At 39.3% G+C, this 23,275-nt stretch overlaps 2 protein-coding genes and 1 long non-coding RNA gene across 6 annotated transcripts in view; 2 read left to right on the top strand and 1 right to left on the bottom strand.

Annotated features, from left to right (window-relative positions):
* Window positions 1-12,454, top strand: part of CDKAL1 (CDK5 regulatory subunit associated protein 1 like 1) — a 419,452-nt gene extending 406,998 nt beyond the window's left edge. For both annotated transcript variants that reach the window (XM_069809205.1, XM_069809203.1), the window contains exon 16: window positions 11,745-12,454. In XM_069809205.1, the coding sequence (XP_069665306.1) occupies window positions 11,745-11,951 (207 nt within the window). In that variant the 3' untranslated portion in view covers window positions 11,952-12,454. The remainder of the gene's footprint in view (window positions 1-11,744) is intronic.
* On the bottom strand, window positions 1,803-20,426 carry LOC138690343 (uncharacterized). 2 transcript variants are annotated; one of them, XR_011329189.1, is made up of 4 exons: window positions 20,206-20,426; window positions 10,255-10,501; window positions 2,600-2,715; window positions 1,803-2,270 (listed from the first exon to the last, which is right to left on the bottom strand). It is a non-coding gene; the product is annotated as an uncharacterized lncRNA (long non-coding RNA). The 2 variants fall into 2 exon arrangements; XR_011329190.1 differs by having other exon boundaries at window positions 1,803-2,715; window positions 10,447-10,501.
* Window positions 20,427-20,975: 549 nt separating this feature from the next.
* LOC138690344 (uncharacterized) overlaps window positions 20,976-23,275 on the top strand; it is a 56,177-nt gene continuing 53,877 nt past the window's right edge. The window contains exons 1-2 of one of the 2 annotated variants that reach the window (XR_011329191.1): window positions 20,976-21,537; window positions 21,786-21,904. The gene's annotated coding sequence lies outside the window, so the exon portion shown is untranslated. The remainder of the gene's footprint in view (window positions 21,538-21,785; window positions 21,905-23,275) is intronic. The other variant, XM_069809210.1, reaches the window with a different exon arrangement.

A 23,275-nucleotide genomic window follows, 5' to 3' on the forward strand; every position in this document is an offset into this window, starting at 1 on the left:
GGAGCAAGCTAGTTTGTTGAAACACTCTTCCCCGTGCTAAGCAGTACCACCTCCCGCCCTTTCATATTTATTTTTTGTCCAGTTTTCATCTGGCCTTGCGTTTAGTTTTGAAGCGCTATGAAGCAGAGGCAGTCTTTGTTCAAGAAAGCTGCATTCACAGAGTTAGAGAATGAGCAAGTGAGTAGTTGTACTTACAAAGCCTGGTTTCCCATGTTTTGGGTCCTCTCGTTCCCTCCGTGTTTCTACAGCAAAAACTTCAGCTTCCTCTCCACATCTTCCCTATCTTCTCTGACTGCCCTGTGGATAAAAATGTGGTGGTTTGTTAAACTATTGCATGTGATTTGGAGTTTTAGGAATACAGATTGGTCAGCAGGGTGATGGCAAAAAACAGATTGTTGAGGCTGGGCTTTGGCCTTTCCCTAAACGGGAGCACGGATGTAGATCTTTTTCTTTTCTACCAGCCCTTGCCAGGAAGCTTACTGGATAGCTCTTCCATTGTTGAAGCAAGTGAGTACGCTCAAAAGTTACCAGGGTGGACAGAGATAATGAAATGGAATCAAGGACACTACTTACTCAGGAGTCAATTCCAGTTAATACTTGTATTCACCTAGGGACGAAAGCAACAACATAACACGGAAGCAAGCTGTATTAAAATATTATGGGTTGTGCTCTACAGACCAGTATCCTTTTCTAAATAAAGGAAAGTGTTAACACTGCAATGACACTGAAGAACTATAATATGTAAGAACGATATTTCTCACGTACATATGTGCACAGATTATTTGGACTGTAAAGTGATGTATTCTGAACTCAGGAAGTTCTAGAGTTTCAGTTCCTTTTTTCCATGTAAATGCCAACTATATTATGTCTCAAACTTCAATTATGTGCTTATGCACTATTTCCACACACATACACACGCAGATTTGTTTCCTTCTGTGCACAGAGCTGAGACTATTCATTTAATAAGCTATTGTTAGATATTTTTCCTTTTCATTGTTTGTTGTGTAATAGCAGTGTTATTTGCTACATGCTGCTTAAACCTCACTCTCAAGGGAGTTATTAATTTCTTTCTAACCTTTCCTGTGACCCTCATAACTAAATTTTTGAGTGCTCCAGAAACAGTAATAAGTTTATGTTTACATTATCTTCCTGAAATGCAGCTTGTGTCTTCACATTTCACGGATGAAGATGAGGCAGATGTTCAAATTGTCAACTAGAAGGTTAGTCTAGTGAAGAAATTTAATGGTGGTCAGTTTAAAATCCTTGGAACTAGATACTTACAAATTATTTAAAATTTCGTAGCATGTGTTCAAGCAAATTGCAGTGGTGACTGTTCAGCATTTAAGAGAAACTAACTCCAGGGTATGAAGTCTCAAAGAAAAAGAGGAAATTAGTACTTTTTACTTCATGGTTAATTCCAGGGGAACTGATTTTCTCCTCATGAGCTAATCCTAGGGATTATCAGATACAACCTGATCGAACGCCATGTAAAACCTGTTTGGGAGAAGACTGAGGTCCAGTGGATTCATTGGAGGCTCTCGTCCGAGGTACAAATTGCCAGTATTTGAGCATGATAGGGCGCAAGTTCGTGCTTATGCACTTCAATCCCTTACAGAGACAGAAGTTGATTGTCTAGTCAGACCACCCTCTGAACGATACAAACGCTCTCCTGAGGGTAGATATTTGTTACAGCCTGTAGATTGGATACTTACTGTTCTTTGATGTCTTAGACAGAGCGCCAAGGTGCTATCATGATTATCTAGCATAAAATACACAGCAAGCCAAGAAAGGTTTTTCTCATGTAATCTTTATTGTGGAGAAGGGCTGCCGAATCATTCGTAGAGACTGGGGATACAGAGATTGTGTTAGAGCAGTTAGGCTTGCTAATCACTGAAAGTAACCATTGTTTGATGTTTCCATGAGAGAGTCCTCCATTAACTGCAGTTGAACTTGACTGAGTGTGAAATTAAAAAGGAGACTCAGATTTCAAGACACTCCCTCAGGTGCTCAAAAGTATGCTAACTGGCACTGTGGGAGACCTCCTAAAACAACTAAGGATGCTTAAATGAAAGAGGCCATGACAATATGAAAAGGAAACCTTTGTATTATCACTGAACCCACAAAGTTGGTCAAGATCAGTCACCCTTTATTAGCTGTGAAAAGTCAGGCTTGCATGAAATGCTCCTTTTTGCCAACGTCTGATTCCAGTTGTGCTTCATGAGCATCTACAGTCCCAGGAACTGGAGGTATTTGATACTGGACAGAGAAGTCTGTGAAAATGAATGTAAGAGAAATTGTCAGGAGACTACATATTAAGGCATTGCCTAGCTTTAAGAAAATGTATTTAAAACTTAAACTTGGCAGAGATAAAAGGTTTTAGAGGCTAAGTTGGCTTCTGGTGACAACTGGAATCTGAGACAGGAATTGTAGAAACCTGATTGCTGGCTTGCGTTATGGCACTGGAGACACTTTAATCTTCTTTGTTTCTCTACCTGTAAAATGAAGGAGGCATATAGATCCCACAGCTACCTACTGGTATGGAATTTTAAACTTTGGAAACTAGTATCATTCCTAAATATTAAAAATGCTTATTTTATACCATGTTTATTATCCGTGAGGTTGGAGTGTAAGAAGGGCCATATCCTTTGTCTCTGTGATTGTCGTATAATGCAACGTTGAAGACTCCTTGGAACATTCCATTTGTAATGCTCAGTTCTGTAGGAATAAATGAAAACACCATAAATTCAGGATTATGACATATTCTAGGATTAAGGGGAAGGCTTTAGCCAAGAATATGTACATATATCAGTTTATTCTACTTTGCTCCATGTGAAAGATCTTTAGAAGCTTTTCCTGATTTTGACAGAGAATGTCCCCTGAGTTCTTTCTTGGATATTTATCAGAGTGTTCTTTGCAAATAACAATCTTTAGAAAGGCTTTTAGTATTTTATTCTTTCTACCACCTGGGAGTATAGAATTCCTCTTAAAGATAGTGGTTTAATATATACTCAGAGTTCACTTCCAAGTAAAAGCAGTATTCTTCATTTCGCTGTTGATATGTGAATATCATTCAGTTATATTGGGGGTTCTTGTGGCATGAATATATTTTTTCAGATCTAGCTATTCATTTTACTGGGGTACTCTTTCTGATGGAAACCTTTTGTACCTTTGCCTGTAGCTACCGTTGACCTGCATATAACTGTCATTGTTATTCCAAGATTTAAAAGAAAAGCAAAAAGGTGATGGTCTCTAAAGGCTTGTGCTATAAAAAAAGTATATCGTATTTCATTTAATAATCTCATTTGTAGAGCAGTCTTTGAACGTTCATGTACTGCTAGCTCTTTGTCATTCTTTCATCATCCAACAAAATAAACTGGGGAAATTGTTGTGTTGTAAATATAACCTTAAAATACTTATTTAAAAAAACAACAACAACAAAATCTCTATGATCCTTTAAAGAAGGAGCAAGCTGGAATCCTGTGGAATGATATCTACTAAGACAGGCCATGATATGCACACTGAAAAATGGTATCTACTGTTATTACAAGTAAATGTACATCCTGTAATTCACTGTAATGTATTTTCAAAGCCATGAAGCCTGTGCTTGTGATCTCTAGGAAACAGATTCGTCTGTTAGCCAACTAATTACCAGATGAGTGCCCAGAGCAAGCACCTGCCATCTCCTTCATAAAACTGTATTATGTACAGGGAGATAAATAGTGACAGATCCCCATCCTGAATTTGTCCACATTGTGCTGCAAGGTTCATTCTTCATTTCAAGTCATTACTTGGGCAACTGTGATTTTTGAATCACAAACTTTTTCTGCTTAAAAGATCTGTCAGTTCCCTTCTGGTTGCAAGTGCATGACTGGAACGCTGGCTTGCATGTCACTTCTTTCCGGCATAGTGATTGACAACCCCCTCACCTTATTACAAAAGAAAAAAAAAAGCTCAGAATCCAGACATCACACTGACTTATTTTTCAAAATGTTGCTTCTGACCTTGAATGACAGGTTATTTTGACAATGCATTATTTGTGTAGTGGGAGGATACTGAGTCACTAAGTTTAATAGCAGCACAAAATACAAATATGTAAAAAAAAAAAAGAGTCAACTCCTGGCTGGAAGCATTTATAGGTAAATATAGAGAAACAGGCTAAAACAAGTGTGTATAATGGAAAGCAGCACAAGACTGTGTTTTAAACATTTTGGAGGTGTTTTTGGCTTGTGTTTTCTTGGTTGTTTGTTTTTCTTCTTTTTGTTTCTTTTGTCAGTTGGATCTTTTTGGTTGTTTCCCTCCTCCTCAAAGTGTACATCAAAAAGGAAGTCATTTAATCAGCCCCAGTTACTCAGCCTTCCATCTAGTTTTTAACTGCATTATGAATTTTGAGGGCTCATTGAGGGAATAATCCTTAAAGACTAGTTGGGGGAGGAAAAAGAAGTAGGTAGGCAAGGGCCTACCCTTAAGTAAGAACCTGGAAGACAGCAGCGAGATGTCTGCCAAGAAAAATACCAGTGGAGCCTTACAGTAATGGTGGGAAGTTCTGGTACAGTAACTTACAGAGAAAGAATTGATTTCTCTTATACTCTTACAAGGGAATATTAAAGTTTCAATTTAATGTTGATGTAGGAGGAGGACGTTCCAGAGGTGGGTCTGTGACATGGATAGAAAGTCACGATATGGCATGTCATTCCAAATCTGTGTTCCTATTGGCATCTTTGCTTTTTTTGATTAGGAGAGGCCATATGGTCAGATGATGCAAGAGAGAAATGGGGAGAAGCAGAAGGAAAACAGGACAGGCAGGAGGAGATTGTAGTAATAATCAAGGTGAGAGGTAGTTGAGTAATGGGAAAGGTGTTTTTTCTATGCTGACCAAAGGAATCAGATCATGCAAGTGTTACTAGGAGGGAAAAAAGATGTTGTGGACTTGCTCTGCAGGTCAGGGGTAGGCCCTAGTTAAAGATGATCTCCCTAAGGGATGACAAATATGGAAGAAACTGTCAGATGTGATGCATCTGAGCTTAAGGCCAATCAATCTCTATATCCTTCCATAATTAAATGTGGTTTATGTTTGTATTTGACCATGGTCCAGCTGCTAGGAGTATTGCTGACCTGACTTGACTGGGTCATTTTTTGTGATCTTGCTATAAATTAGGAATTGGTAACTGGAACGAGTTCAGCGTGGGGTCGCAGGGATGGTGAGGGGCTGTAGCACTTGGCCTGTGAGGAGAGGCTGAGGGACCAGGCTTGTTCAAGCCTGGAGAAGGGATGGCTTCAGGAGACCTTAACAGAAGCTCCCCCCGTGTCTATGGGGAGGTTATTGAGAAGACCGAGCCAAGTGCTTCACAGTGGTGCGTGTGGGAGGATGAGAGATAGTGGGCATAAGTTGAAACAAAAGGTTCAGACTGGGTGGGAAGAGAAACATTTTCCCCATGAAGATGGTCAAGCAGGGGAACAAAGGCCTAGAGAGGCTGTGCAGTCTCCATCCTTGGAGGTTTTCACAGCCCAACTAATTAAACCCCTGAGCAAACTAGGCCATAACTGACCCTTTTTTGAGCAGGAGGATGGACCAGATGCGGTCCGATTTATCCTAGGGTCCTATGACAGACAGCAAGACAGTTTTAGTGACTGCAGCTATTTACAGAATGCTTTGATTAATTTATTTTCTTGCTATAACTTCAGTGGTAATGATTTGGGGTTAACAGATTAAGAATCCTAATTATTGCTAAGACTCTGACCATTTACTGAGAAATTCATAATAAGTCTGTATTTGTCCTTCAGCTCAGTTCTGTCCCCTCACTTATATATTAAAGCATAGAGTCATACATCACACACATACTCAAACACATATGTGTATATGCACACAAAAAGAAGCAGCAATATGAAATTCCTTTGCAAAAGTGCCTGGCTGCTTTATTTATTTCTTCAAGGTTTCCCATTTCTTAAAACGGGTAAGTAAACTCCGTGTGTATTTGGAATCAGTGAATTCCTGGAATGGTGTGCAGCTGATAACATCTGACACAAGCACGCTTGTAGACAGCATTTTCTCTTAACAACATAGCACTGTGCATTCATTGGAATACATGGTCACAGGGATGCTTCTTATGGGAATTACCATGTTAATTCCATTAGAAAAAAATATTTTGTATGCCATTTATTTTCTACTTTAAGAGCAGCATTCCACATTTGCAGAAGGCTGGTAGAGTTTTGTAAGTAATAAATCAAAGGAGCTCTCTTAATACCTACAGAATTAAATGTGTCTTCCGGAACTATTCAATAAAATTTAATTTACATATTTTTTGGATGTGTAATCTATGTGACCTTCAGTAACTGTTTGTTTTTTAAATATGAAAAATGCCTCCGAAGTGTAATAGCCCAGAGTTTCAAATGGCGCAGTAGGATATGTAATGCATATTTTAACATGTTTTCTTTTAATTTGTCACACAGACTTGTGCATGATTATATAAAAGTCCATATTTTTAAACCCAGTAGTACAAGTGTGTAAGATGTACTTGGTCGGGCTAAAAAATTCAGAAGTCTAATTTATCTTGAGATATGCTCAGTCAAGTAGTTTTTCACAGCAGTTAGCTAACACTTCAAGCTCTAACAGTGCCCCTGAGCCATAAAAGAAATTTGCATGTAAGAAATGTTTTGAATCTATTAAAACCTCAGCTCAGAGCTAAAGAGTTGCTCTCATGTCTTTGTTGACTAACATGAAGTGAGATCTTACAAAAAGCTAGGCTGTGATCGACAGATGCCAAAGCTTAGGTTTTGATGTGATCATATATTTCTTTCATGCACAGCATTTTAAGTCTGGGACTGGAGCTTCAGAAAGACAGCAATCAATGGGTCTGCGCAAGAGTACACAAAATATATTACTCCTGGCAGTCGTCAAGACAGAATTATTCAAAAAATAATCAGAAATGCATTTGATCATACACTAGATGGTTTAATAATTTATATTATACCTTATTAGCAAAGTCTTGTGTTTACTTTGTGGCTGCCAAAACAAGATGAAAGGCTGCCTCTATGGAAATACAAGATGCTTAGCTCAAAGTGTCTGTCTTTGCATTTCAGTTTGATAATTTCCCTTTTTTGCCTCATTTTGATTAATAGTATATAGGTTTAAATCTTAGAGTACCTTTTCCTTCATTGCAGTCCTTTTTAGTGAGAGCAATGCTCCCTGTTAACAAGTCTACCAAAGAGTTTATGGCCTATCAAGACTTAAATTAGTATAAACATATATTTCTGGAAACCTCTTTACCTTGGGATTGCCTCCAAGTATTTTTGGGTAAAAGAGGCTTTGGATTTAGTTCTAAATTCCACTAAACTTAATCCTTACGCTAATCTTCCCAAGTCTTGCAGCTACAAAAGTGTGATTTCTGAGCTCAGCCCAAGAAACTTGCACTCTGAGTAGTGATTGTGTGTAGTAAGTATCACCAGTTATATCAGTTCAGAATATTACAAAAATGCCTTGAAGATTTTCTTGAAAAGCTAATGCACTGCAAATATTTTATCTAGAGATACAATTATGGGCCTTTCCGAATTAATATTTCTATAAAGTGAGAACACAGGGATTGGACCAGCGTAACTGCTAGTTCAACAAATGAGATCTTTGCCTCCAGCCAGTTTTTTTGACGCTAAAGGTGTATGAAAGAGCTCTGATAAACTTGGTTTTCTGTGGAGAACTCCCCTCCCCACAAAACATGCAAGGTCTTTTCTGAAGGTGTCTTAGATAGCTCTTCAAGGCACAGCATATGGAAAGCTTTAGGGAAAAGAACATATATGAGAGGATCTCGGAATACAGCACTACGGTATTGCAACTCAGAAGCTCATATGACAGCCCAAAGCAGCTCTTGTAATTTGCCTTGTCTACTCTAGAAGGCTTAATTTTAGTTTTAGTTTCTGTAACTTCGTCCTCTCCCCTCCTTCTCTGTGCTTGCAATGTACACTACAATATATACTGTATACTTTACCTGAAAACTAGGTCCTCAAACGGAGCCTACAGAAGGACGTTTTGCCCAAATAAAAAAAAAAAAATATACAGTGTTTTTCACTACCACAGCATATCATAATTGTATGTTGGTAAGAACTGATTATATTCCAGGCAGGCACGTCACTGTTGTCCAGACTCAGCGAGGGCCGCTCAGCCCTTAGCTCAGGCTTAAGAAAGCGCAAGAACGTGGCCAGCTTAGCAGAGCTCTTCCTCTTCTCAGCGAGAGTTTTGTGCCGTGTCTTGCGGAGCTGCATGACAGACTCTTAGGAAGAGGCATCTACCTGCAGGTGTCTCTGAGAGATTATCCTGGTTTTAAAAGCTGCGGTACGATTTGCAGAGGGGGACAAAAGACTGCCATTTTCTAAAGGAGCCTTTCAGTTGCAGGGAACCAGATGTACCCTTTTTTACAAATGCGTCTTCTGTGACAATAATGATGGAAATTTTCAAGGAAGATGGTGATATTACCCATGTGTCGGTATTGGAAAACAGAATTTTGGGGCAAACTAGAGAATAGTTCTGAGAAAATATGGATCAGATGAACATATTCATTACTTTTCTTGAAAGAAAATACTTGGCAGGATCACCTGAAGAGATACACATCATCAGACAGAAATGCAGTAGTGTTTTAAGTGATAACCTGTGAAGTACATCTTGAAGAAAAGGGTCGCTTTAGTTTGCAAGTTGTGATCTTTTTGTCCATAAAAGAACATTTAGATTTGTAAAGAATTCAGGTTAGCAAAGTAATAGTAGTAGTATTTCACAAATGCACCTGTTGAAAGAAAAACTTCTGGTTTAAATTGTTTGACAATCTCTTATATGATCTGAGATACTGTGAAAATCTGAAAGTTTTGAGCAGTTTAGCAAATGTGACTACCAGTAGAAACAAATGCATCGGAGTTCAAAATACAAGAATGAAAACAAAAGCATAGTGAAATTGTGAGAATAGTACCTCCAACCCAGTTAAGTTTTAATATTAGTAAAATACTGTAAAAGAAAAATTTCATCTATGAAAGAAAATTAAAGATGGGTTTCGTGTATTAGTATAATCATCTAATTTATGGGAAATATTATAAAGTAGGGAAGAAAATGGGCCTCGCAACATTACAGGCTGACTTAGATGAAATACCACTAGGACAACTGGCCATGGGGACAGTGGTGTTCCCCACCACCAGAACTTTGTAAACCTTGCTAAAATCTCTTTTGCCGTTCTGTCCTACTAGCACTATGCAGCACTACCTAATGCATATGCATTGCGTGTTGCAGTAGAGGTTTAGGAAAACAATATGGTAACAGAAAAACAGTATAGGCTATTCATGATCAAAATTATACCAACAAGATGAGACTATTTGGTTTTATGTTGGAAGACAGAAAAACCGTAAAACAGAAATGAAGTGCCGGTGAAATCACTACTGAAAACTACTGCACAGGAACATGAATGAATGCATGAAACACTGATGCATTTAACTGTTAGTAAAGGGGGAAAAAAAGGCCCTCAAAACTTTTTACAAATTGTAACTTGTGTTTGGGGTGTTTTGCTGGCTAGCCCCAGTCTCGCAGAGACAGTTAGAGAGGAACTGAGGCTGAGCATGAAGAGGAGCATTGAGGAAAAAGTTACAAAGTCATTTATGAGGTACTGGCCCTTTTTATCTGTTTTCTGAGGGGTAGCATCTGGTCTTCTACAACTAAATATTCAGGACCTTACTGACTATCAAGCTGTGTAAAAATATTTATAAGGAGTTGGGAGTCTGACTGTAGTCAGCCAAATTTTAAGTCGTGAATCAGTGAAAATTAAATATAAGAAGAAATCAGTCTTTGGTTGTATTGATATTTTTATGGCCATATCCATTCCTTTAAATCACCTTAGCCTTACTGTTAATGTACCAACAATACATGCAAAAACAGGTCATGACCATAAATTATGTGCCTTAGTTTGGTAGAGATCTGTGAGACCTGCAAAGAAAAGAAAGGCTTCATAATGTCTAGAAAGAATAAATTACACATGAGTTTTGATTCATATATAAAAAAACCTTAATACTGTATGGTTTCTGGTTCATTCTGCAGGTTAATCAGCTTTGATTTGAGGGGATAAAATCGCTGGGGCCAGTTACTAAAATTTCAAATTGATTGTAATTAATAACTTAACAATGTGAAGCAGTTTTGTAGTTATTGATGAAGCTAACATATTCTGCACAGTATAGGCTGGAGTAGTGTTGTTATTGTGCCTTACGCTGTGGAGAACTATACCCCAATTCACTTACCTGTTTCCTTTCCTCTGTTTACCCGGTTGATGGTCTTCTGGGTGCAGTATATATGAGAAGTCATCTTCATTTCATAGGTCACTTGCTCAGTAACCCTCTGCCTGTGTGAATTGTGGCCTAAATCAACAGTACCTCAGATGTTAGAATAGCCTTTAAGCCAGGCTGTCATTTGCCCCTTTGATGCTTACTTACCTAACCAGCAGTAATCATTATTTTCCTTCTACAGTTGCTATAATGGATCTGATTCCTGAAATGGAAAACAGGAGGCAGTTACAGACAGTTTGAATTGTGCTGTCACACTTTCATGGGCAGGCACCTTTCTTGCAACTTTGATACTTCTTTGAGTTTGCCCAGAAATACATTTGGTAAAAGAGGGAGTCGGTCATCTGGTCTGTATTTTCATGTGATGCTGTTTCAGCTGCTTGGAAATACAAGATTATCCAGATAGGTACTTTCTGGGTCCCGGACTTGTTTTACGTGAAACACGAAGGGGAAAAAAAATAAAATGGATTAATCAGAAACCTTTTTTAACTGGAAAATTTCAAACCAATTAAAAATCCAGCTAAGCTCAGTTGAGTTCCTAAGAGATTATTGAAATAGAGGGAGGAAAAAAGAAATGATGAACAGAAATATTGAATCTTATGATGCAAGATCATTACACCCTTGCTTAATTACACCTTTACCACTTCTGCCTCTTACAAATGTCACCATTTTACAGTTTTTATAGACGTTTTTCCTTTTGAGTATCTGCAATGCTAGCATGCTGAACTGAACAAGGTTGCAAGAGAGAAGAGTTTCTTATTCTTTCCACTTGGATTTTCTGCTGAAATAGTGACTCAACATCTGTAACTTGTCCTGCAGTTAGAAGTCCTCATATTCTGGGGTATCTTGGTGCTTGCAGTCAGGTTGAGAATGGTAACGGCAGGCGCAGCAGGGAACTCGGATTCAATATGCTGAATGAGAAGGTGAGTGTTTTAGCACAGCTGCCTCCTGAGGGTCAGGGGAAAGGAAAAGCCCTGTGGGAGGATTTTCAAGCACCACTGAGCTGGCACACCAGGAGACGATGATTGACTTTAGAAGAGCCCTGCTGTGCAAAGGATTGTTGTGTTGTGGTCCCCTTTATCACTGCTTAGACATTTCTTTTGAAGAAGCCAAAAACGGGAGAGTAGTGAGATAGCAGCAAAATAAACAAATTAAAAAATCATCGTCAAAAAACTCTCTTTGATGACAGAGAGGTCTGGAGATTTGTTTCTGTTGCTAACAGCTTCATTGATTTGGCAGTTAATTTCATTAGAAGGATTACCTTTGTATGGCATTGGTAAGATTTCTGTATGAAATACTGATGACGATGCAGTGCAGGTTGAATTGTTGTCTTGAAAAGGGGTATTAATTTGAACCTCAATATAAAGAGGAGATTTTATCTGTATTTGGTATGTACAATCAGAAATACATAACACAGATTCAATCTTAATATGTGTGTTTCTTCACAGGAGTTCAGACATGCACCACAGAACGGCACAAAGTGGAAAGCCCACCCTTCTGCTGAGATCCCAGTGAAAACACCGCTCAGCTCCTGGATGGCTTTGCAGCTCCCATGGCAACAAGAAGGAGGTGGACTGAAGATACTGTCTGTCAGCCTGGCTCTACTGGCAGTTCTTGTTATGTTTTACTACGGAGGAATGAAAACAGAACTGTGAACTGAATGAGGCTTTTATGAAAACAATAAAACTGCTGTTTAAAATCTTCAAGGGAAATACTTTTACCAAAAATTCTTTTTTCTTTTTTTTTTTTTAAAAAAGCGCTAATATGAATTGGGCAATAATTTGTACTCACCCTATGCCTTTCCTGCCATCATAGGAATGTTAATAAGCTCTAGGGAGATCTATCTTGCCAAAATTTGAGATCCTTGATTGGCAGAACAGTTTGTTGCATCTTTCCTCTTCTTTTTTTCTAAAATGATGCAATGTTTGCATTGCTTACTCTTTTCATAACTGCTGTAGCAGGTAAAATTGCATGCAGGAAACTCATGAGGTTTATAAGAGATCTTTCCATTGAGTGATGTTGGTAATCTTTTATGGGCAAAACATTTAAAGCTTTCTTAAAAATTTTGCTTAATGCAGTGTGATGGTTTTATATGTGTCTTTTTGCATTAGAATCAAACACTGCTGGGCCATTAAAGTTTGTCATTTGTTGCTATTTATTTTGCTGTCATGTCTGAAAGAATTTCTGTCCTTCAATCTTGCCTCTCTATACTTCACAATGTGTTCCTAGGCTTTGTTAATACAAGAATTATTTTTTACATAGAAATAGTTTTAAAGGTATTGGGTTTTTATCATTGAATGGGAAGATGGAGTTCTGGTCGTAGAGTTCTGTTAAAAGATTGATTTAATACAGTCTCTATAGATTTAGTATAATGCTCAGAGACCTACATGTGAATCTTGTATTAGCTGTGCATTGGATCATGCTGTGTAAAAGACAATATTGCTTTGTTAGTGGGGAGGTTACATTTTGCACACTGCAAATTTCTAATTATTTCCTCAAGCCATTTTTGTCATGACAGGATCTCCACGCATCTTGAGATTGTGCTGGTCAGTCAGGGACTGGACTCTGTGCCCAGTTCTGCCAGAAGCTGTCTGCATGATATTGTTCATTCGTTCGTGCCTTGTCACCTTTCTGGATCTTCAGCCAAACTTTAAAAAGCCTGTTTAAAAGCTTAAGAGCAGGAACTGTTTGTTGGGGTTTTTTAGTATGTTTGTGTTGCACCCAGCACAGACGGAGCTGAGCTGCCTACGTGGCTGTTGGGGTTTAAGCCTGGTAGGCAGCTAACACACAGCCGCTCGCTCACACCCCCCCGGTGGGATGGGGGAGAGAATCGGAAGAGTAAAAATGAGAAAACTTGATTTGAAAAACTTGGGTTGAAATAAAGACAGTTTAATAGGCAAAGCAAAAGCCACGCACAAGCAAAGCAGAACAAGGAATTCATTCCCCACTCCCCATGGGCAGGCAGGTGTTCAGCCATCTCCAGGACAGCAGGGCTCCATCACGCCTAACGGTGACTTGGGAAGACAAATGCCATCACATCAAATGTCCCCCCTTCCTTCTTCTTCCCCCAGCTTTACATGCTGAGCATGACGTCCTATGGTCTGGAACATCCCTTGGCTCAGTTGGGGTCAGCTGTCCCGGCTGTGTCCCCTCCCAACTCCTTGTGCCCCCCCAGCCTGCTCGCTGGCAGGGCAGTGTGAGAAACAGAAAAGGCCTTGACGCTGTGCAAGCGCTGCTCAGCAGCAGCTGAAACACGCCCGTGTTATCACCACTGGTTGGGTCACAAATCCAAAACATAGCCTCATACTAGCTACAATGAAGAAAATTAACTCTACCCTAGCCAAAGCCAGTACAGTGGCTCTACAGTGCAGATGAATAATTTCCTAGGAAGGATGCTTTGTACTTTATAAAACGAGGATACCTAGTAGTTACAGACAATTAATCAGGAAGTTCCACCATGATGCTTTCAGTACAGCTTGTAAATTATAGCAACAAATGTAACTGTCTTCAGGAAATTAGGTGTGTAATGACTTGAGTATTATAGTGCTTATTGCAACCACTGAAGGTCATGAGCCAAGACTCAAAACTCATGAGATTTTTTTTAAAAAACTGTGCTCTTGATTAGCTTCTGCTTGTTGTTTTTTTTTTTCAGGCTTTTCTTTACAACCAGGAATATGTAACAATCAGTAATTTACATTTCTAACAAATCTGAAATATTCAGAAAAAAACCACTTGACTCTGGGAGCTGAAATTTTCAGGAAAGTACCATATATCACAAGATTTTCAGGAAAACTATGAGTTGACAAAATCATTATATCTGAGCCAAATTTTTGCATTTGATGGGAATAAACTATGCAGATATGTTCTATGCCTCTAGCACTCTCTCTGTCAGCCACTCTAGCTTATCTAATCATAGCAATTACAGACTCATTGCATCAGCTGTTAGAGATTTACGAAGCTTGTGATTTAGATTCTGTGCATCATTGGCTTTAATGGGACCAGCTTATTTTCTTAGAAATAATGCAGTATACAGAAAGAGGGTGAAGAAGACTCTGTAAATGTCATTGCCCACAGATGCAGTATATTCTTAAACTGAGCTTTAACCCAGTAAGTAGGAAGTGTTGTTTATCAAGTATTTTATTATCTTCCTTTAGATTTTGAGAGGGCTTTTTGACACTTTGTATTGTAGAGCAGTAGAGTGTTTGTCATTTGCTCCTGTTTATTTACAACTAAAGCTTTCAAAGCCACTGAGCTGAACAAGTCAATTCTGGTCAAACAGCTCATCTGGACCTTCAGGCAAAACACAAACTGCATGCTGCTTCAGGCTGTTGTTGAAGGCTGCTGGGAAACCTCAGTGAGTATAGAGTGAATTGTAGAAGTGTATCTGCTTCATGGAAGGGGTTGACCCAAACACATTTGACCTGTGATTTTTGCTCCCGTCTGGCTCCCTGAATGCTTCTAACTGCCATGCCAGGTGGTGTTTTTAATTTTTATGTCAGCAGTATGTTTGAGGCCTACTTCCACCAAGTATTCTCTCTTTGCAAGCCATGAGGGTGGATGAGAACTCTACTGCACTCCGAGTTAATGAGGTCATTGCAGGAGAAGTTTCCCCATGGTCAATTGATCTCACTCTTACACGTGCGTGAACACACTCATCACTAGAGAATGTGTCTGCTAATAAGCAATCTACATTCAATGCCTGGTTTTTTCCAAAGCAAAAAAGAATCTAATTTCCTTTTGGTACCAAGGAAGCCTCAGCTATTTTTCTGAAATGTCTGTGGTAGCTCTGAGTTCTCTTTGGCTGTTTTCAGTGAGGAATCCTGCAAACCACAAGACTTGAATAGCAAAGACATCTTAAATCTCTTCTGAATAACATTAAGTGCACACTTTTTATGTCCTCCTTGTGCGTGGGTTTGGATGCTGGAGGACTTTGTCATTTAATCTTTTCATTGTAGCTTTCTATTAATGGTATACTTGTTAGGAAAAGAATATGAAATAAAAAACGTGGTCTCTGTAAAACTTGTTCTCTAAAGCAGGAGAGAGAAAGAAGAAGAAGGTACCTTTTGAGGAGAGTTCATCCACCTCTATCACATCATTGCCTGCACATCTCTGAACATCTGACAGCTTCTGTTAATTTAGTTTCACTCCCCAGTTCAACTTCCCGTATGGAAAGCTGGAGTGGTTTTTGAATAACAGCAAGTAATATCTGAAGTGGCAGCAACTGGCAACTCTGACATTGAGCTTGGCTGTGGCCATTACCCAGAATCCTTCTGCTCTTCTTGAGAAGCAATTACAATTTCACAGGTTGGAATTAAAATTCCCTGCGGTATGCAATAGAGTAACTGAAACTGTCAAAGTGATTTCAAGCTGCTAATCTCTCACTGCTCGAAGAGTGAAAATAGAGCCCCTCTTACCCAGGCACAGATCTGACAACTTAAAAACTCCAGCCTTCCACTACATTTAAATACATATGGAGAGTGGCTTGATCTGCTCACAGAGGATATCTGTAAAGATGTTATGTCTATGAACATTTGTGTGTTATTAACAAGTCTATCTTTTTTAACTTTAGGATGTGTCTAACTTCAGGAACTAAGACAAATATAAAAGTCTTATGCAAGAGCTCTGAGAATTTGGAGGAATGAGTAGGCATGTGCTTGTTTGTGTGAGGCGTATTAAAATCTTATTTATGTATTTTTGAACATATAGTATTTTTTGCTGGAAAAATTGCTTGCAACTTTCCTGAGTTTTATTTTCACATACTTATAACCCATGTTTTATTTCGAGTGCACTATGTTTGATTGTATAGATAGAAACAAAGAGCATTTAGAAATCAAAAACAGAGGAAGAAATTGAGAGGCTGTAAAGCTAGGGTGCAAAATGGAAAATATTAGTGCAAAAGCTGCAAAGCAGATTTGAACTAGGAGACCCAGCCCGCGGAGTTTGGGACTGTTTTTAAAGCACCCTTTGATTTGTTCAGAGGCAGGGTTCGTCCACTAGATAATTAAAATTAGAATGATCGCAGGAAAGTATTTGTGCAAATGTCATTAAATGTCTTTTAGTTACATATTTCATTCATGCATGCACTTAACATTGAAGTGAATGCTTTTTTCTTTCAATGAAGATGCTTCAGTAGCTTGTGGAGGGGAGACGAATTATGAATAGTCCTATTTTTATTTTAAAGAAGCCCAATTAAAAAAAAAAATTGTAACAAATAATTATGTCCCTGCACCTGCCGGTATCCCAAAGTCTGTTAACTCCTGCTTGGGAAGCTGTGGTTATGGATTTGGATCATTTATGCTGTAGATCTCCTTGTGCTATGTTGTGACAAGCTGGCTGTTTGAAAAGTCATGGAAGTGCCTGTGTTCCAGTCAAAAAGGTAGTCAGGCTGATGGCAGAAAAGATCTTTGGATCTCTTTGTTTCTCTGTTCCACACCTCTTCTTACACCTTTTCACTATCTGCATAGGCTTCTCTCCGTTCCCTAACTTTCTTCTCATTCAAATTTCCTTTATCAATGTCAAGAGTTTAAAGAACAGTTAGATAATGTGTTTAAGTTTCCATGTGATCCTCTTAGGAAAGGAAGGTAAGAAAGAGGAAGGTAAGGATACGTGGTCTGTCGATGAAGGTGGTGTGATGATCAAACATCATGAGAAACTTTTATGCAACAATGAGAGCTACATCATCACCTAAAACAGATCATAAGATCTGTCTTTGTGCATCCTTGTCTTTCTCCACCTGTAATCATTAGTTGCTCCCTCTTGTATTATCACTCAGAGTAAACTGCATTTCTTATGTACTGCTGGAAAAATCCAGCATGACTAAATTACATGTACTAGGGCAGATTGAAGTACAGCAGTAATGTAGACTAAGATGTGCAGGTATACGCAGTACAAAAAAAACCAGCAGCCAGTGCAACATCATACACCTGGTATTCACAGCTGAACTTCTTCATGGAGTCCTAGTTATTAACATGTGAATTCCAGGTATGAAAATCCCCCCAGGTGCAGAGAGCTACCATTGAATAGGAGAGGAGAGGAGGGGGAAGGGAGAAGGAAAAGAAAAGGAAAAAAAAAACCAACCTTGACAAGATATGTTTAAGTACAAGGGGGTGTTGTTTAGTAGCTGCATCACCAGAGAAATGCATTAGCAGTTCAGAAGGAAGCTAAATACTGTACAGTGACATGCAAAATCTCTTCTTTGCACCTTTTGCTTCTTTCCTAAATGCTTAATCTGCATTCCAGAGGGATGAATATTCCCCTGGCAAAACCTAACCAGCTCAAGAGGGGGAAAGTCTGCTTTTTGATTGTGGTGATTTAGCTCTTTTTTCACTGAGGGGGAGAGGCAGGGTGTGTGAATCATATCCCATGAATGGAGAAAGAATAATATTTGAGTATCTTTTCAACAATATTTTATTGGAAACTATTTAGCAATGATAGCCGTTCCTCTTGAAAAGTGTTGTTAACATGATATTTTATAGAGAACAATCTGCCTTGGGTGGTTTGCTGAATGCTGGTTGTAGGTAATGGAGTGAAATTCCATGCTGGTGACCAGATCATGATGCAGATTTGTGCCTACAACTTGCGTGCTTTAAATGTCCCATCTGTCATTGAGTGTGAGAACAGGCTAGTTGTGCTCAACTGAGCATAAAATATTGTGTCTACTCCCTTCCTGGGTGGTGTTTGTGGGGACTGGTGTAGAAATGGTTAGTTGGCAATGGGTTACAGATTACAGGAGAAGCTTGGAGATGATGAACACACCAAAAAAGGGGCCATGATTGTTTGGCACATAGTGTGAGTTGGGGATCTGAGAGAAATTAATGTGATGAAATCGTGACATCATGGGAGATTTGACTTTGCATAGTTAGGATCTCATTATAGTATAATCTGAAGAGTAAAACTGTTTTACGGTGCTTGGAAGGCTTTGCTGCACAGACACCCTTCCCAACTGCTCATAACTCGTGGGGTTACTGTGCTGTGTTAGAGCAGTCTGTCTCACCACGCTAGCTACTGCCGCTAGTATCACAGTCGGAGAAAAGCAGTCCAGCTCACCTGGCCTCTGACGGCGAGTTGGGCACGTACAGTTTTATGGAGCAGGGCACTCCCAGCTAGTTGTCACCTATCACCTTGTTTTGTCAAAACATTACATTTCTTATTGCAGCATAGGAAAAATAGGTAAACTGTGACCAGCAAAGAAACTTCCTCAGTCCAATGGCATTCAGTAAATAATACATGCTACTTAATGATTGCAAGCTTCGACTATCTGGTTTTTAAGTACCTCCGTTCCATTCCTTCCCTGTGAGCCTACGTTCTCTCTTATCCTTTCTTCCAGCTGCTTCGCCCAAGCTCTCGGCACCTCCTTTTGTTTTATGGAAGATGATGTGTCTTCAGAAGGGTAAGTATTAGTCTGAGCATGGTGGCTGCTTCCCTGAAAACAAGAATGCTGCTTCTCCTGTGGAGCTGATTTGCCAGAGGTATCAATGTTTGGAAGCCATTGCGTTGCAGTGTCTCTCCTTTAACTGTGTAGCGTCTGCTTGCCATAGCCTTTGGATTTTATCAGAAACTCCCATTTGCTAGTAAGCAGTATTAAAAGGCCTCTTCTGTTGTGCTATATTATTTTTAACCTTGCAAACCCCAGAAATGTAGTAATTTGAACCAAGAGATAAATACATCGATGTCAGTTGAACGTATTAAATTTGATACCCGCTAGTGGCTTTACGAGCTGTAAAAGTCAACATCTAGCAATCATTAGCTACAAGATCTCTATACAGGGGATTCTAAAGGCCCGTGTGTGACATGGTCTGCAGAGTATTACTATGAGACAGCAGAAGGAAACAAGTGAGCAAGTTACCGAGTCAACCACACAGATAACCAAAAACGGAGGGAAGGATGTTCCCACTCAAGGGACAGCTTAATCTCCAAGTATTACGGTAATATTAAGGAAATAAAAAAAGACAGATAGCAGCTTGGCTATGCTGCAGCAGCCTTAATTTGCTTCTGTCCTGCTTGAATTGTTTAGTAGGCAGAAAGGGCAATCTGAATGACAGTCTCCAGCAGAAGGATAAAACTGAGCCTAACAGCAGTTAATAGCTTTGGCTTTGTGAGACACAAATTATTTGGTACAAATGTGAACCTCCTCCACTTCCATATCTCCTTCCCATTCAGCTCTAAAAAGAGAGACCTTCTTGTTTTTATTTAGTTTTCTTTGGTTGTTTTTTTTCTGCAAACACATGTTCTTGTTCCCAAAACCTATTTTATCTGACTCTGAAATAATACTGAACAAAATCATTCACTTTTATTTTTAAGATGAAGCTAAGCTAACTAATCTAAATCCACTGATAAATTTTCAATTTCTAATAATTTATAGTGACATTAAAATCAGGCACACAGATAATTTCATTGCTTTCCCCCCGCAGATATCTGCTGTAAGAATTACCACTGCAGGACAGTAGTATTATACATTGCTGTAGCCACCTCCTCTATGGAACCTCTGCTACGCAAGAAGAAAAACAAATGATAAAAGATCAGATAAGAGAAAGTTCCTAGACTTTGTAAAGAAGTGGCTGTCTTGTGCCTCTGTACAAATATTCATGAAAGGTTGTAGTGAATTGCAGTTTCTGAGTTCAGAAAGTTTGTTCTAGAATAGTTATCAGCTGTGTTCCAATGTGAACTCTGCATTTGGGTTAGTAGGTTTAAAACAAGAAGTAAAATCGCTATCAAACGTAGTAAGTTTTCATGCCATTGTAGAAGGATGGAGGAACATTTCTCTTCCCTTACCTCGGAGCAGCAGCGGTTTGCCGCAGTAGAGGTGGATGAGCCTTAGACGCGTTGTATGTCAAACAGCGGCAGGGCGTCCAGGGCCAGGCTTTGGTCACCTGCGTTTCTTTTCACAGTCTTTGAAAGGCATTTACTTACCATGTATCCTGCAGAAGCCTTGTATTCTCTGATGTCCTTTAATGAGCTCGGAAGCACTTGTATGTTCTGCAGAAATCCAGGATTACGGTTCCTGCTTGCTGAATCACAGCAGGGACAACAAGCTATTTCGGCCTTTCACATCAACGTTGTCATAAGAGAGTTCAATAGTGTATTTCCTGTTCTTGCTGCATACACTGCTGCAAAAGATGAGTCATCAGCATATAAACACTTTCTTGGCCTCAGAATATCTGATTTTTGTGTTGATTAGCTGCCCATTTCATTTCTCTTTCCACACTTATTGACTCCTCTAACTAAGAATAATGAAATTGGGTTACTGCCAATTGTACTTCATATTGGTGCAAATGTAGGGAAGCTGAGGCAACTGGTAAGTACTATCTTATCTGCCAGGAAATCCATGAAACTAAAGTTCTAGTGATTCCCATTCACAGCAGTAGCTCGAGCAGAATAGTTTCAGTAATGAAGTCTAGTCCTGTGGACAGTCTTGCACTGTGGTGTCTAATGGTGTCCTTGTGAGCAAGGAAAGTAAGTGAAAGTCTGCTCCATGGAGGGAACATATTTTATTCTGTTTGCTGGAAATGTTTAACAATCTGGCCCAAACTCGCTTGACAGGTAGAATTGACAAGGTCTCCTTGCTTAAAAAAAATGACAGCGTACTAACTAGTCTGATTTTCCAGTTGTCAGAGTTCAGTTATCTAGACATGCTATTCATGTTTCAGGCAGTAAAAGCAAGCTGGTGTGATGGCCAAATCAAGCATAAAACTTTTCTCCTCTTTTCTTAGGCACTTCAGAGTTAGTTGGAAAGCAGAAGTTTTGGCCTTATGAAGAAGGAATGCTATAGATGATTCTTCCCATACCTTGTAATTGTCAATATGGGACAAGCTGTAAATAATACAAAGACCTAAGCAAAGGAAGAATTTTAAATAACCATTTTCTGTGATGCAGTATGATTTTAAAGTAAGCTACATTTTAAGAGTTTTATCCATGAAAAGGCCAGTTACAGTATTTTGCTCACTTTTCTGTTTTTTCTTTTTTTTTATGTTTCCCTCAGTTCTTGGCAGATTAACCATTTTCATTTCAAAATACAATAGCTGCAGCTCATCTAGTCCTCTTACAAAAACAAATTTTGAGTCACAGTAGTTTCTATAGGCTGAAGCTAATTTCCCAGAAATTAGAATCACTGTGGCAGCCTCAGGGAGTGGCTACAGTGGCCCAAACAGATTTAAACTGAGGCTGCTGCCTTTCTGTCCTACCTCCTTCCATCGACAGCTCTTGCTTGCACCATCAGTAATGCTGTGAGACTGCCTGGGTCAGGTAGCTCATCTAATTGAAGCAGTTTTTTGACGGGGTTCATTTTGAGCTGGCTCGTGTTGCTGAACTGGCTCGCCGTGCTGTTGCATGAGCATCGTTGCAAGGAAGGGGCTGACTTACATTGGCTTGAGCTGCCAGAGAGCCACACTTTGGGCCAAAGACAAGGATTGCGTGAGTCTTCCAGGCTGAACTGCTTCTTGCTGGTACGGCTTTGGAAAGATCCTTATTCTACCACTTTATTTCAATTACAGAGTTGCAGTAGCATGCTGTGGCCACACAAATATGTGACTGAAAACTGAGTACTGTTGTGCAAGCACGGTAGAGCAGAGCCATAAAGTTGTTGTTTGAAGACCTCGACACAGCTTCAGAGGTAAGGTGTGCTCAGGAACTGCAGAGCTAAGGTCACGGCCCACAGGGCATGCACGATGTTGCTGAACTACGGGGTTTCACAGTACTTGAGTGATCTGTTCTGATCAGCTCGGGATTAGTTGATCACAAAGGCCATATAAAGTTACTGTCGACGTGTCTTTCCCTTAGGCTAGTAACTCTCTTTTTGATCTCTAGAGATACATACATAATACAGCTTTTCTTTTCCTTTTTTTTTTTTTTTTTTTTTATGGAAGCACAACGTGCTGGTTGCCTCCCAGGAAGTGATATTTATGTGGGTAGAACAGACTTCATGTTTCAGGACTCCCAATCCGTCCCTTTTGTTAGCTGTAGAAATCACTTTAAAATCCAACTGGCATGTGAGTGGGTGGTTTTGGTTGGTTGTGGTTTTGGGGATTCTTTTCTTTTGTTGCCTACTTTCCTTATGCACATGCTGCTAAATTTCTATTTGTTAAGGAAGTACAAAGGAGGAAAAAGTAAGTTCTGCGTCATTTCAGTTTGCCTTTGTGCAATCTGGTCAGAGCCAGCCAAATTCTGGGCAGTCAGCAATGTCAGCAAACATAAAGCAGATATCTAGAAAAGGACTTGGAGCTTTAAAGTCACATTAAGACTTTGTTATAAACGTCTGCTTTGAAGACTTGCACTATGACACATGCAAAAAATGTTAACTTCCATTAAAGGCTCTCATGAGGTTTCTTACCAAATGTTAGCAAATACTCAGCAGGACGTTTCAAGGGGTACATTCCAAAAGTTTCTATCATGCATTTGATGAAAACATCTATAAAAAAACAATTACTGTAAAGGAGGAAACACTGTACTTGCACCAGATTGATATTAAATGCAAATTTGATTTCTGGGAGCAATTTAGGAAAACAATGACTTTTAGTGAGAGCTTAATGGAAGTGTGTGAGAATAGAAGTTGTCTTTGCTTGGCCTTCTGTCCACTGCTCGCAGAATATGTAGAAAGCAAGTGATTAGACGTTTAAATTGTGAAACACCGGGGAAAAAAAGCAGTTTATCATCAGTATCCTTAATGAAGTATTATGGGCATCCTGCTACTTCTAACACTGCGTGTTTTGTAAGACTTTCCCATAGATTAGCTTGTAGTCATGTAAGGGTATATACACTGTTTGTATATGTATTCTGGTATATTTTTGTCTTTCTCCTGTTCATTCTGTAGTCAGTGGCTTGAGAAAGCTTGCGCGAGTTTAGGAAGAGGAAAACAAGGTTAAAGAAGCGATATTTTGTCTTATTCTAAGGCTCAGAAATTCAGTTGTTTCAATTTCTTGAAACAAATACCCCAGCTGGGGCCAGCGAGGGAGAGAGCTGTCTCCCCTGCGCCCAAGCCTCCTCG

The sequence above is a fragment of the Haliaeetus albicilla genome, chromosome 21 (genome assembly GCF_947461875.1).
Source record: "Haliaeetus albicilla chromosome 21, bHalAlb1.1, whole genome shotgun sequence".
Taxonomy (NCBI): domain Eukaryota; kingdom Metazoa; phylum Chordata; class Aves; order Accipitriformes; family Accipitridae; genus Haliaeetus; species Haliaeetus albicilla.